The sequence below is a fragment of the Cnephaeus nilssonii genome (assembly GCF_951640355.1).
Source record: "Cnephaeus nilssonii genome assembly, chromosome: 4".
Classification (NCBI taxonomy): Eukaryota; Metazoa; Chordata; class Mammalia; order Chiroptera; family Vespertilionidae; genus Cnephaeus; species Cnephaeus nilssonii.
In genome coordinates this window covers 44,966,180-44,981,017 of record NC_137075.1, presented here as the reverse complement: position 1 = coordinate 44,981,017, position 14,838 = coordinate 44,966,180, and the positions used below count along the sequence as shown (strand labels likewise).

The 14,838-nt window shown below is 54.1% G+C and overlaps 1 protein-coding gene across 1 annotated transcript in view; it reads left to right on the top strand.

Moving 5' to 3' along the window:
* Positions 1-14,582, top strand: part of PLA2G4E (phospholipase A2 group IVE) — a gene marked incomplete at both ends in the record, with an annotated part of 36,522 nt that extends 21,940 nt beyond the window's left edge. The window contains 10 exons of the mRNA XM_079768478.1: positions 860-995; positions 2,229-2,365; positions 4,637-4,859; positions 7,756-7,870; positions 8,410-8,547; positions 9,717-9,824; positions 10,381-10,584; positions 11,428-11,594; positions 13,610-13,796; positions 14,221-14,582. Coding sequence (XP_079624604.1) covers positions 860-995; positions 2,229-2,365; positions 4,637-4,859; positions 7,756-7,870; positions 8,410-8,547; positions 9,717-9,824; positions 10,381-10,584; positions 11,428-11,594; positions 13,610-13,796; positions 14,221-14,582 — 1,777 coding nt within the window. The remainder of the gene's footprint in view (positions 1-859; positions 996-2,228; positions 2,366-4,636; positions 4,860-7,755; positions 7,871-8,409; positions 8,548-9,716; positions 9,825-10,380; positions 10,585-11,427; positions 11,595-13,609; positions 13,797-14,220) is intronic.
* Positions 14,583-14,838: the final 256 nt, after the last annotated feature.

The following is a 14,838-nucleotide window of genomic DNA, read 5'->3' as shown; positions in this document are numbered from 1 at the left end:
CTGCCATCAAGGAGGTGTGACCTTGTTAGTGACTCAGATCTCAAAGTGTCAAAGTCCATCTGCCTGGAGTCACTGAGGGGCTGGGCCTTGGAGGATGCAGGGATGTAGGTAGGCAGAGGAAGGAAGCATCCAGTGAAGGCAAGGACCTGTGCAAAGGCTCAGAACCAAAAGGGCTCCTGAGCTTGGAAAGCCGATGGACCCTTCCAGGAAGTAACTGGAGGTGAGGCTGGACAGATCAGTGGGGTCTTGGATGCCAGGCCAGGAGCTGGACTTGTTCAGGGCAGATCTGAGATGCATAGAGGACAGGCACTGGTCATGCTGCAGCAGCTCCTGCCCCTCCTGTCTTACAGACCTTGGGGGTGACATGGTGAGATCAGGGAGGTGAAGGGTTTTTGTCAACTGCACACACACACAGGACAATTATTATTCCAGGAACAGGAAGCGCTTAAGGAACAGTGTGAGCTCCATGAGAACTGGGCCATGTTTATCTGGCTCAGAAGAGCTCTTACTACAGAGCTTTGTCCCGAGAGAGTGCCAGAAGGACCTCAGAGACCCTTGTCCCCATGTCTGGCCTCGGTCTATAGAAGGTGCCGGGGGAAGCCTTTTTGGACTTTCCAGATCTTGCTGAGGAGGTAGAGGGCTCAATGAGTCCCTAATTTTGTTGAATACCTGCTTTCAATGCACGAGCTAAGGCTTTGGGGCCTTTATATTTGTTATCTCATTAAGTCCTGAAGACAGTGCTAGAAGTTAAGCACAATCAGCCCCATGTGACAGATGAAAAAGCAGAGACCCTAAGCCGTGTCTTCTCCATGGAGGTGGAGCCTATAGGCCTGCTCAGCCAAGTCCTCTGTCCCCACAGCCCCCAGATGTTGGACGTGCGGCTGGGCTACAGCCTATGCCCGGAAGAGCTGGAGTTCCTGCAGAAGCGGAATGTGGTGGTGGCTGAGGCGCTGAAGCAGGTGCTGCAGCTGGAGGAGGACCTGCAGATGGACGAGGTGGGTAAGCAGAGGTCAGCCGCCTGGGCTCGGTGCCTGCTCTGAACTTGTCCTTCCGACGACCCCGCGCCCTGATGTTCCTGCCCCGCCCCCGTCCCCTCCCTGCCCAGGCCGCCTCGGAGCTGCCTGTCCTGGTTGCTCTTGGTGCTAAGGTCCAGGTAAGGGCTGTGTTGGGTATGATTCAGTTTTGTTCACAAGGGGAGGGGAGAGCGGAGTGGAGAGAGAAAGGATGGAGCACTAAAAGATCCTGAGGTGACAAATGGCCTCCTCTCCCAGCCAGAAAAACATGTGACAGTCCTCCTCCCACAGCCCACACCGCCACCCAGAAGGCCCTGGGACCTTCATTCTTCAATTCCCCCTTCCCCAAAGCATGCACATATATACACACACCCAGAAAGAACAGCAGGCGGAAGCTGGAGAGAAGCAGCTTCCACTCTCATGGCTAGCTTCTTCCCATGGCGCAGACAATGGTGCCTTTGTTGGAGCCCTCTGTCAGCTCCCCGGTAGGACTGAGGCCCACAGTCCCCTCTGCAGCAGGGCAGCCCCCTGAATGTCGCCTTCTGAGGCCGACCATCGGCGTGAATGGAGACCTCATGCCTGAGGAGGGCTGCGCCGGGGCTTAGCCAACAATGAAATGAAAACAGTTAGAGAAGTCTTGGCAGAGAGCCCCCTCCTCCCATCGTTAGGGAAGCACACCAGGGCATATGTAGTGAACCGGTGACAACCCTGCCCCATCACACGACAGACATTCACTTCCTCCTGCTCTTACACACATGGTATATACTAGGTGCATACCATGCACCGGGCTGATGCCCTCACATCAAATCTCTCTATAGGAGATCATAAATTTGCAATCATTACGGAATCGTGTACAAGCTGAGTTATTGAGCAAGCCACCCAGCCCCCTGTTCCTCTGTTTCAGCATCTGTTAACTCAGGGCTAGACTAACAGTGCTAAGGACTCTTCCAGACCAGACCTGATTTACCACGCCCGTGTGAGGCTTTGGAGCCCTTTACTGACACCAACTATTGGGTGTGAGCTAAGGTCTAATCCTAGACCTCCTGGCTGGCCAGCCACGCTGTGAAAGACAATTTTCAAGTCACTCAGTACCCCTACTCTCTGCTCTGTGTATACCAGCTCTCCCTCCTCCATTGTCCTCAGCTCCTGTCTGTCCTCAGCTCCAGGCTTCTCCACCCAGAGTTGCCTGAACAGTCTGCCTCTCTGTGCCCCCAGGTACCGCTCATAGCCATCATGGCCACTGGGGGTGGAACAAGATCCATGACCGCCATGTATGGCCACCTGCTGGGGCTGCAGAAGCTGAACCTCCTGAACTGTGCCAGCTACATCACTGGCCTGTCAGGGGCCACCTGGTAAGGAGCCAGGGGCTACTGTCTGGCGGAGCCCAGAACAAACAGCTGAAGGGCCAGCCTGGGGTCTCGGGTGAAGCCCCCGCATCCCATGTAAGAGGGACTCAGGAAGCCTGGGCAGCCCTCCCACTTACAGCTGCGTGAGCTCAACCTCTCTGAGTCTCAGTTTCCATATCTATAAAGTGGGGATAATAATAGTACTGACCTCATGGGGTTGTTGGAGAGGCTCTCCCCGTACTGGGTACACGAGAGACACTATACACATCATACGCGTTGGTCATTACTGACGGTACTGTTACGCTGGGGCTGTGCGGAGACCTGGGGGCATGGTGGCCAACCAGGAGTGAACTCCTGGTACCACTGATCCCGTGCTGCAGGGGAGAGGCAGCTGCCCTCTGTCCCGAGGGAGTGGGTATCAAGTCTCCCAGGGCCGTGGAGCTGGCCCAGCTGCCCTGGCTGCCCACACTCCAGCCACCACTCACCCCTGCCCACTCCCTCCGCGCTGCAGGTGTCCCCAGGCTCCCACCTCCTCACTTTGCTGATGAGCCAGGAGAGTGAGAACTTGGCTCCCCCAGGTGAGACCAGCACGAGGTGGCTTCTCCACAGGAGACACCAGGCCTAGGCCCCACAGTCCTTGTAGGAGCCACAAAAACGTTTTCTTTTCAGATCAGAAGGAAAAAAATGAACTTCTAGATTGGAGAAGATATTTTAGTAAAGAATATTCCTATATTTGTCTTTATACAACAGTCCTAAAACAACATTTTTAATCATTTATGGTGAAGGGGGCCACCAAGGTCATAATGCAGCCCTAGCCCGGTGTGACCGGGCCCTCTGACCACCGAGGCCTCTCTCTCAGCCAGGCCTGTGTCTTAATCTGCCTGGGGCTGGTGGGCCTCCGAGCCTTCCAGGTCTGTGGCCCTCATCCTGGAGGCGCTCTGGGTGGGTGACTTCCATTTGGACAAGTGGATGTGAACTTTCCTAGGAAAGCCAAGGGCTCCTGGGCGTGAGGGGCCCTGAGGCTGCAGCCCAGATGGGCTATAGAGGGAACAGCTGACAGTTATCAGCGTGGCTTCTGCGTCAAGCACTGGGGTGACTGTTTCCAAAGAATCACCTCATTTCTTCTTCATCAGAAAACTCTGAGGGAGATGCTGTCTTCTGCTCACTGTATAGCTGGAGAAACAGAGGAGTTGCCCTGAGCCGCTCAGCTAATGAGTGGTATTGCTGGGATCTGAACCCAGGCTGTCAGAGGCCAGGGCCCAGGTTCTTAAGCTCCCTGTCAAATGGCTGCTTTTGTTCCCTGTCACATGGTGGTAGGTTGGGGACAGAACCTGCTTCTATGGGGGGAAAGGGATACCTGCCCCAGGAAAGCACTGGAAAGGATTCTTTTAAAACCAGTTATTTGTAACTGTTTTTGAAAGCTTTTTAAAAGCAATTGAGTGAAACTTGAAGAGAGCAGAGTGCTTTTTGTTGAAGAAATCTCCTGACCAACCTCCACCCTCCCTGATTAGAAACAAGTGCTGTGACGGACGAGGCCACTGTGCAGACAACCACGCAGCTGCAGACATTTCCACTGTGGGGGTCCCGGTGCTGTCCTGACACAGGCAGAAAGCTGGGTCCAGGCCAAGACGAGGCGGACAGGGATAAAGACAAGGGCTAGGGGGGCCTCCATCTTTATTTTTCTCCTTCCCACGGCCCACGTGTAAGTTAAGAAGAAGGGGGAACAAACCTTTAGCCAGCCTCATAATTATGGGGAGTGTTAGCGTGGCAGAGTGGAAACAGGCCGGGACGTGGAATCAGCCGAGCCTGGTTCCAGCGATGGCTCCACCACCCCAGGGCCCAGGACTTACTCTGTGCCAGGTGCTCTTCCTACCACATTACATGGCATTAACTGATGTAATCTTCACAACAACCTGGTGAGATAAGCACAATTATCATAACTCTCCCCTTTCCACCGATGGGGAAACTGAGGTGAAGCGAGGTGAAGTAACTTGCCCCAGATGACATAGCTAGTGAGTGGTAGGGTCCGGGTTAGAACAGGAAGATCTGGGCCCTGAGTCCTCCCTCTGAAGCAACATGCTGTACCTGGCACACAACAGGCAGTCCAGAAATGGTAGCGTTGTGACTGTATGCAACCATGTTCACTGCCTTTCCTCCAGGCTCCTCTCCAGGCAGGTTGGGCTTTCCCCTGAGCTGCCACCTTCTCTCCGGCCAGGGTCTGGGGCTGATTGGCCCAGGGCTGGCTCAGCTCTATCAGCCATGCCTGTCTTTCTCCAGGACCATGGCTACCTTGTACCGTGACCCTGACTGGTCCTCCAAAAACCTGGAGTCGGCCATCCTGGAGGCCCGGAGGCACGTGGTCAAGGACAAGATGCCCGCCCTGTTCCCGGACCAGCTCCGCAAATTCCGGGAGGAGCTCCGGCAGCGCAGCCAGGAAGGCTACAAGGTCAACTTTACAGACTTCTGGGGCCTGCTGATCGAGGCCTGCCTGGGGGATGAGGTAGGTACCAGCTTCTCCTGGGCCGCACCCCGCCTTGGCTGATGCCCGGCTCTCTTCCTTCATCAGGGGGGTCTGGGCGTATATCGCAGCAGGAGCGAGTTAGGTTGGACCTGCAGCTGCATCCTTGCATGTCAAAGGTGTGAGGTGCCCGGATGTGCAATGGAGGACGATGGCGGGACTGTCTTCCCACATCCCCTTAGAGTATGACTGAGACCCACTGATTGGGGGTGGCTTCAATGCAGCCCTGCAGAGAGGTAGCTTATCCTCTGAGAGCCTGACCAAGACACCTGTGAGAGGAAACAGGGAGGGGCTGGGAAAGGCTGGAGAGCCATCAGACTGTGACGCAAGTCTGACCCCTAGTGGCGGAGAGAGAAGGGCTGGGTGGAAGCCTCCTGAACAGCTTTGTGTGATTTAGAAGGTTCAGCAAGACTTTGAGAGTCCTACAGCTACGTTGGCTGTCAGAGGAGCCCGACACCCCCAGAGTGGGCCTGCCTCCATATCCCTGCCCCACTCAGTAATGGGCCGGGAGCCACCCATGGGGCGCATAGCCTCAGCACAAACTCAGCATGGATTTCAGAGCACAGCAGCTGGGACCCTCACTCAGCGATTCTCCAGCCCCTGGAGGTCTGCAGGGCTCCTTCTCAAGGTCACCACACAGAGGATGGGCCCAATGAGGCTCCCTCCTGCTCTGAGAGCCAGTGACCTGAGCAATATGTGCTCAAGAAGAGGAGCCGCCTGTGTTGAGACCCGGCTGTTGTGGAAGCCATGTGGGACATGCTGGAGGAGTGGGACCGTGGGGTGCTGTGGTCCTGGATATTGGGGTGAGCTCAGCTAACACCTGGATCCTTCGAGTTGCACAGGCCCCAGGGAGGACCAACTTTGGCTTGGCCCCAAAGCAAAACTTCCCACATCACTTCTATTCAGACCTGTGGCTACCTGCCCCACTCCCAAATGTGTCTTAATAGTTCTGATTTCAAATCAGAATTTTCCAGAAGGAGGAGAAACGGTAAATTATTTTCTAGTAGGTCCCCTCTCCCAGAAAACCCAGACAGTTAGACCAACCAAGGACAGGCCAAATCACATCTTCAACATTCATTCATTCCCTCACTCAATCTTTCTACAAATTAAGTACCTCCTGCATGCCAGGAACTATGCGAGGCACGCACAGCTCTTGACAGATCCCACCCCACCCTGCCCCCTTTGGTGACCCACCATGTAACCTGTCCTCAGGATGAAGCAGGGCAGGCAGAGACAGGGGGTGTTGGCTTTGGACTGAGGCAGGATGGGGTTTAACCTCTGGCCCTCTTCTGTGCTATTCCTGAAATGGGAGTTGCATCAATAAGTGGTAGCTGATATTTCTAAAGAGTTGGTACCCCCATGACCGAGAAGGAGAGCACCAAAGCTTCAACATCGGAAGTCTGAGCACTGCTTCCTGGGTTTGGTGTGGGGAGGAGCCGGGGTTCCCAGGAAAGCAAGTCTAGGATTAATGTTAGGAAGTCTCTGCTCTTCCACTCTGGCCTAAAGTAGGAGCCCCTTCCCCTCGGGCCCCCTCGACAATGAGTAGAGACTGGCTCTTCCGTGAGTCTGCAACTTCCTCTACTTCCAGGGTAGTCAGCCCTGTGGTGCCCAGATCTCTGGGCCCAGTTTCAATAGGTATTCTGTTTGCCTTTCAAGGGAGGCCCAAGGGTCATTTGGCCTACATATGTGTTTACCACCCCACACAGGTTCCGTGGCCTTCACAAGCTTGGGTGACCATGGAGGTCACTTGGTAGGCAGCTGCTAGGCCTGGGATCAGCACCTGCGCCTCTAAGGCCTCAGTTGGCCTTGTCTATGCTGGCTGATTCTCTTTGCAGGGTGGCCTGTGGCCCCAGCTGATCTGCAGGACCCCCACTCTGATTATACAGCACAGTGCTCTGGGAACTTAGGGACCTTGGCTGCCATCTGGTGCCCAAGTTTCCAAGCTTTAGGTTAAAAAACAAAAGAGAAGAAGGAGAAGGAGAAGAAAAGAAAGGAAGGAAGGGAGGGAGGGAGGGAGGGAGGGAGGGAGGGAGGGAGGGAGGGAGGGAGGGAGAGAAAGAGAGAGAGAAGAAGCTTTTTTCCCTTCCCAAGCCCATTTTATGCAATATGCAAAGCAGATAAGAAAAATGGAGGAGAAAGATAAGTATCACATGAGCTCACTCATTTGGGGAATATAATGAACAACATAAACTGATGAACAAAAATAGATCCAGAGGCTAGTAGAAGCATCGAACAGACCGTCAAACCTCAGAGGGAAGGCAGGGGAGACTATGGGGGTGGGGTGGGGGGTAAATCAACCAAAAGACTTGTATGCATGCATATGAACATAACCAATGCACACAGATGGTAGTGGGGTGAGGGCCTGTGCTGGGAGGCAGGAGAGGGCTGGGAGAGGTCAACGGAGGGAAAAGGAGAGACATATGTAATACTTTCAACAATAAAGAACTATAAAAAAAGAAATGAGAGAATATTAGTAGTAACAAGACAAACAGAAGTAAACAGCAATTCCTCAGATTAAAAAAATGGGGCTGCTCCAGTTTGAGCGGGTGGAAGATGATGGGGAGGAGAGAGGCAGTGGTTTCCTCTTCCACCCCTACCTCTTCATTCTCTGGTTCCCGAGACACCAGGAGAAAGAACCCTGGGGCTCTGAGGGACAGCCCTAAACTGCAGACCCCGTCCCACACCATCCACACGTCTGGGGTGGTGAACAGTCCCAGGATGAGTGTACCTTCTGCCGGGCATTTTAAAAGCAGGGTTAACCAGTGTCAGCCAGGGCCGACAAAGCAGCCTGGTGGGCTCGGGAGGCCAGACTGTGCCCTTATTTCGTGATGCCCGGATCTGTCAGCTTCTTTTCCTGAACCATGTTGTTTCCCTGCAGAGAAACGACAGCAAACTGTCAGAGCAGCGTGCTGCTCTGAGCCATGGCCAGAACCCCCTGCCCATCTACCTCACCATCAATGTCAAGGACGATGTAAGCAACCAGGATTTCAGAGGTAACACTGCTGACTAGCAATTTACCAGGGGGGCCCTTTACAGCAGGCAAAGGCACCCTGCACGCAGCACACACAGGCCCCCGCATCTTTGCCAACCTCCACATCAAAAGGTGCTCCTGACAACTGAAGAATCGACTTTGCTACCCCTTTCTGCCCTGGGGTATGGATGGTGGGGGAGCTGAGACAGGTTCAGAGTCCCCTGCCTGGGTGGCCGTTTGATGGGACAGGAGGAAATAAAGGTCATGAGGGAAAGGATCCTAGATATTTCTTAAGCTGCCCAGAGGAAGCTTTTTAGAGACGTGCCCTGCCTTGGGGCCAGTCCTGCTTTTGGGGTCAGTTTGGGTCCCTATTATCTGGTTTTGAGGAGCAAATGTGCAGTGCAGGTTGCAAAACTGTCTTGCCTGGCCATGGCGCCCCCATGTGTCCTGTGACCTCACTGTCCAGGTCTTCCCAAGGGGGGTGGCTCCGTTTCAGACAGCCAGGACGGACGGCGTGGCTGTCCCACCTACGACTGACACCGTGTCCTGCTGTTTGTGCAGAGTGGTGCGAGTTTTCCCCGTACGAGGTGGGCATGCAGAAGTACGGGGCCTTCGTCCCCACCGAGCTCTTCGGCTCCGAGTTCTTCATGGGACGGCTGATGCGGAGGATCCCCGAGTCTCGGATGTGCTACTTGCTAGGTGACTCCTGCCAGGGAGGCGCCTGGGAACCCTGCCCCATGCTGAGCTGGGCCCTGCCTTTGAGTTAGAGAAAGACAGGGAGGCATGCTCTGTTCCCCCAGGAACTGTCCCAGGTGAGACTGGGAATGGCAGGCTGAGATGGGAGCTTTTGGAACTCCCTGCCCTTTTCCCTCTGGCTCCAGGCAGCAACATGCCTGCTTCCAAGGGCTAGCCTAGCTCCTGGGGCCCAAGGGGGCAGCGGGGATCATAGGGTGAAGTCGAAGTCATCGGCGAAGCCTGGCCCAGCTCCCAGCCTGTGCTCCCTGGTCCTCCAGAGCCAGGTGCGCGGAGGGCGGGGGCCTGACTATGATGTCCACTCACTTAGTTCTCCCCTCCAGAGTCTGAACTTCACCTACCAGAGGGCGACCTAAAAGAACAGGCGCATCTTCACATCCTCACCAGAGTTAGGCCCTTATTTCAACTAGTCTGCAGCCCCTCTCTTCCATCTGTCTCCGTGCAGCCCAGCCCAGAAGGTCCAAATCCAGCCCCATAGCTTTTGGGAAGCCTGCCCAGGAGCCCCAGCCTGGGGTGGCCCCTCCTTCCTCGCAACACCCATGCTGTTGGGTGTGTGGTTCAGAGATCTGTAGTTAAGACACTTGAGCTTGAACTCTCTGAGCCGGTTGAGCCTGTTTTCTCATTTGTAAATTGGGCTTAAGCATAAAAAACCTATCTTATAGATCCAAATGGGTCAATGTAGGTGAAAGATTTCATATGAGTATTATTATTAATGTGTTGCATCTTTAAATTATGATAACAAAAGATAGCACTCCACTTATCAAGTGCTCCTCATGTGCCAGGTACTATCCTAAACTAGTGTATTAACTGATGCAAGAGTGGGCATTTGGACTTGAAGCCTGCACCTGTCAGCGTTAAGTCACTGCTGGGGCGGTGCCTTATATACCTTCGTACCCTCTCCCAGCTCTGAGAGGAGGGCAGAGGAGAGCTGCAAGCTGGGGGCCATCAGTCGTCTGGGTTGAGCTACACTGTGGGCAGAGGGACATCAAAGTCTGCCCCAGCCTCTGAGCGGCCTGGCTTGGCGTGGGGATCAAGGCCAAGGCAGAACTAGCCAGTGTTTGGGTGAGGCCGGGTGCTCTCGGACTCAGCTGCTCACAGCTGGCCCTGCTCCCTAGGTTTGTGGAGCAGCATCTTCTCCGTGAACTTGCTGGATGCCTGGAATTTTGCCCGATCTTCTGAAGAGTTTTTCCACAGGTGGACAAGGGAGAAAGTGCAAGACATCGGTGCGTGACCCACTGGCTTTCCCTCTTGGTTGGATAATAGGAGGGGGTGGTGGAGGGCAGTGGGTCACAAACTGAGGACTAGTCGACCTGCCGCATGTTTTAACACCATCTCTGTGGTCCACAAACATCGGAAGGCAGCTAGGGCTAGAGGGGCTTCCCTGCCTGGAAGGGAGGGTAATTGTAGGTGAAGACATATGCACTGAGGCCCAGCCACAAGCCCCCGGGGGCCAGCTCTACGCTGTCTAGGAAATGGATCCACTGTGTAGTGTGTGGCCCTCAGGAGAGCTGAAGGGGAAAGGGATCTATGCGCACAGTTAAGGGTTACTCACCTAGACCATCCTCTCTGGAACCCCTTCTTACCTGTCACCCTCCTCCCCCACCCCTATTCTGTCTCACCTGGGTGCTCCAGCTCTGATGCCAGGGCATTGAGAGTTAGGCAAGAAGGTGTGAACAGCACTTACAGTGGCTCACCCCTGCGTGCTGGGCCACCATGCAGGACTCCTCCTGGGGACCCCAACTCTTGTGACCTGCTCTCCATCCCCCCTTTCCCCTGCAGAAGATGAGCCGCTCCTTCCCGAAATCCCCAAATGTGATGCCAACGCCCTGGACACGTCGGTAGTGATCCCAGGGTCCTGGCTCTCCAACACTTTCCGCCACATCCTCACCTATCGGTCCTTTGTGTCTGAGTTCCACAACTTCCTGTTGGGGCTGCAGCTGCACACCGACTACCTCCAGAATGGCCAGTTCTCCAAGTGGAAAGGTACCCCGACCTGCCACGTGAGGCCTGCTTCTGTTTGGAGGAAGGAAAAGTGGATGTTGAGGCTGCCAGAGAGAGAGGATGCAAAAACTCCTCAGAGCATGTTCATGAGAGCGTGTGGCAGACTCCACCCCAGTGTATTCCTGGGTGAACAGTGGGCAGAGTGGTATACGTAGTTAGTGCATTGACTTGTACAACAACCCCAGCAAGCAGGAGTTGGCCCATTTCACAGATGGGAAAACATGGGCCCTGACTTTCTGTAGCTGTGCTCTGCGGGCACCTTTTCCCGTGAATGGGGCCATCTTGAGTTGGGCAGGGATGGCCCAGCTCAGGAACCCCCAAGTGGGAAGTAGCAGAGCCAGGCCTTAGACTTTGGTCTTGCATCTTCAGCTCAGTGCCTCCTCCCCACCGCAGGAAGGCTCTGAGGTAGATGTCCCACCACCATTAGTATCTTATCTGGCCATGGCTGCTTGGGCCTGGCCCCATAATCCTTGTCCTCACTGACTGGGCAGAAAGGGGCACTGGCTCAGGGCCCCGAGTTTGTACCAAATTATAGGATCGTCTTATGCCCCTGCCGCCCCACAAGCCCTGTGGCTGAGTTGTAGTGGGTGTTCTGTGCATATGCCATAAAAGACTTGCTAAAACCCCAAAATAATGCTGTTCTTCATCAGCCCACCCAGAGGGTCACCCACTCACCTGGGCACCCTGGCCAGGCTGGTAGGGCTGAAAGTCCAGGCGGAGGTGAACGAGCTCTGGGCAGGGCCCTCCATCCCTCCCAGGGCCCTCTGCCCACCTGCTGAGCTCAGGGTGGCAGGTGTGATGGTAACTGGAAGCCTTGGGTTTCAGACACTGTGCTTGACAGCTTCCCAAACCAGCTGACGGAGACCGTGAACCACTTGTGTCTGCTGGACACTGCGTTCTTTGTCAACTCCAGCTACCCACCCCTCCTCAGGCCGGAGAGAAAAGCCGACCTCATCATCCATCTCAATTATTGTGCCGGGTCCCAGACAAAGGCAAGTGTGGCAATGAAAGGCTCTCCTCTTCGGAGACAGGCCAGAGCGTGAGCCAAGATTTAGCTTCACAGAAACTCAAGCTGCAGTGCATGCTATGAAGGGAGCCATCCAAACCTCAGGGGGCAGCCACCTGCTTTCACACGCAGTGCCCACCCTTCCCCCCCCCACCCCCCACCCCACCCCCACCCCCACCCCCCCGCCCAGGGTTTTGGAAAGACTCACTGAGCTAATTCCAATTCTTGCATCTGAGTGTTTGCCGTATTTGGCAATTTTTCAGCTGCAAAAAAAAAAAAAAGAAGAAGAAGAAGTTTTAAAAAATAACTTTAATAGCCCTGGTTGGTTTGCTCAGTGGTTAGAGCATCAACTCACAGACCCAAGGGTCTTGGGTTTGATTCCTGGTCAAGGGCATATACCTCAGTTACAGGTTCAATCCCTGGCTCCAGTTGGGGCTCAAGTGGGAGGTAGCCAATCGATGTGTCTCTCTCAGTCTCTCTCACGTTGATATCTCTCTCTCTCTCTCTCTCTCTCTCTCTCTCTCTCTCTCTCTCCCCTTCTTCCTTTCCCCCTCCCTGCTCCCTTCCACTCTCTCTAAAAGTCAATGGAGCCTGGCTGGTGTGACTCAGTGGTTGAGCATCAACCCATTAACCAGAAGGTCACTGTTCCATTCCCTGGTCTGGGCACATGCCTGGGTTTTGGGCCTGATCCCCAATAAGGAGTGGCAGTGGGAGAGAGGGAGGATGAGGGAAGCAGCTGATCGATGATTCTCTCTTATCATTGATGTTTCTATCTCCCCTTGCTCTTCCTCTCTCTCTCTGAAATCCATTTTTTTTTAATTAAAAATTATTTTAGTCAATGGAAAAAAATGTCCTCAGTCCTCACCTTAGTAGAGCCCAGTCAGTTCTAAAGTTTTATACCCCTTCAAGAGCTTGTAACATCCTTCTCCCAGGGAATAAGACCCTCATGTAATTATACTAAAGAACTAGGACCAGAGGAGGTTTTTATTTATTTACTTTTTTAAATGTTCTGGCCTTCTTTTAAGGGAAAGAAGCTGATTTGGGGTCTACTTTAATATAGTCCTATCCTAAAGCCAGGAAAGGGGGAGTGTAAATACGTTTATGACGGTGATAATGACCTAAGTTTGTACATGAGTGGCAACGCCCTTTCCTGTACAAGCTCTCACTTGATCCTTACACCAGCTCTTTATTTTTTTAAATATATTTTATTGATTTTTTACAGAGAGGAAGGGAGAGGGGTAGAGAGTTAGAAACATCGATGAGAGAGAAACTTCTATCAGCTGCCTCCTGCACACCCCCCACTGGGGCTGTGCCCGCAACCAAGGTACATGCTCTTGACCGTAATCGAACCTGGGACCCTTCAGTCCGCAGGCCGACGCTCTATCCACTGAGCCAAACCGGTTAGGGCTACACCAGCTCTTTGAGTAGATGGCACAGCTGCTGTTGTTCCCATGTTGTAGCCGAGCAAACGAGGCACAGAGAGGGGAAGTGGCTTGCTTAGGATCCCATAGCCAGGGAGCATGGAAGAGGGGGACACACTAAGGGAATTCTGGTGCTCTACGTCCACTGCTCTTCCTGTTACATTACATTCACAAAGATGCCCTCTCAGAGTCCTTGGCAGCCCTGTGACACTCACTCTGTCGGTTCGAAAGCCCATACTGTCCCCCAGGAGCCTGCCAGCCATGGCTGTCCGTGGCTCAGCTCGTCACCCTCAGGCTGCCACCCACGTCTACCCGGGTCTGCGTTTGGGTGAAGCAGCATGGAAAGGGCTTCTGTCCATGATACGTGGGGAAGGAGCTTGCAGTTAGACACACACCAACCTATTGCCTCAGGCCCTTTGTTCTGACCTGGCTTTGTCCTAAAAATAGCACAAATAGGCCAAGCAGTTGGAGACCGGAGTTGTTAGCGGGGAAATCAGGAGGCTGGATCTAAGAGCTCTGTGTTTTTTATCTATCTCCATCCCCTCCTAACACTCAAACATGTCCTCCTGTGATATCCCAGCCGATGAAACAAACCTGTGAGTACTGCACCGTGCAGAACATCCCCTTCCCCGAATATGACATCCAGGAGGAGGGGAATAGTAATCTCAAGGAATGCTACCTGATGGAGAACGCCCAGGAGCCTGACGCCCCCATCGTGCTTTTCTTCCCACTCATCAGTGACACCTTCCAGAAGTACAAGGCCCCAGGTAAGCTGCCGGGGAGCTCTGTTCCCACCACCCACGGGCCCGGGACTAGAGCTCCTGTCTTCAGACGTATGCCGTCTTCTACTAGCACTAACAGGAAGCCCGGCTTAGCTCCAGCCTGAGCCGATCTTGGTTTGGCAAGAAAGAAAAGACACCTACCTCCATGCGCTGGCAGTGTCAAACTTTACTCTCAAACTCAGTCACTCAGCATTTATTGAGGTCCCGCTATGCTTGTGGCACTGTGTTCATGCTAGGGCAACCCTAAGGTGAGCAAGCTGTGTCCCTGCCCAGGAGCTTGGAGGTGTGTGTGCGTGTGTGCGTGTGTGTGTGCCCGTGCATGCAGAGATGGGCTGGGGGAGAGGTAGGACACAAGTCATTGCAACCTAACAGAGTCAGAGTCTATAGCGAGTCCTTCTGCTGCCTCCAGGTGTGGAGCGAAGCCCCGAGGAGCTGGAGAAGGGCCAGGTTGACATGTACGGCCCCAAAACTCCCTACGCCACCAAGGAGCTGACATACACGGAGGCCGCCTTCGACAAGTTGGTGAATCTCAGCGAGTACAACATCCTGAATAACAAAGACCAGCTCCTCCAGGCCTTGCGGATGGCAGTGGAGAAGAAGAAACTCCTGAAGAGCCAGCGTCCCTCGGTCCCAGGTTGCCGCGCGGACCCTAGGTCTGCTTCCACCATCCCAGGCGCGGGTCCCAGCAGGGCTGACCGGCCCGCACAGCCAGCTGGGCTCCCTGGCAAGGGCTGCAGGCAGGCTGGCCTGGACCTTCTATCAAAAAAGTAAAAATTTGAAAAAGTGGAGAGAGACAGAGGGAGAGAGAAAGAGAGCGAGAGAGAACACAGGAAAATAACAAGGCATGTATTGGGGTTTTATACCCACTGGAATTTTTTCAGGGTCCAGTAGCCAGAGGCTCCCACACATGCCTAGAGTGTGGAGAATAGAAGCAATGTCTGAGGAGGAGGCTGGTTCCCCAGAAACCTCAGACTCCGGGCTGGAGCTCAGAGCTCCCCCCGCCCCCCACCCTTTTGCTCCTCCCCGC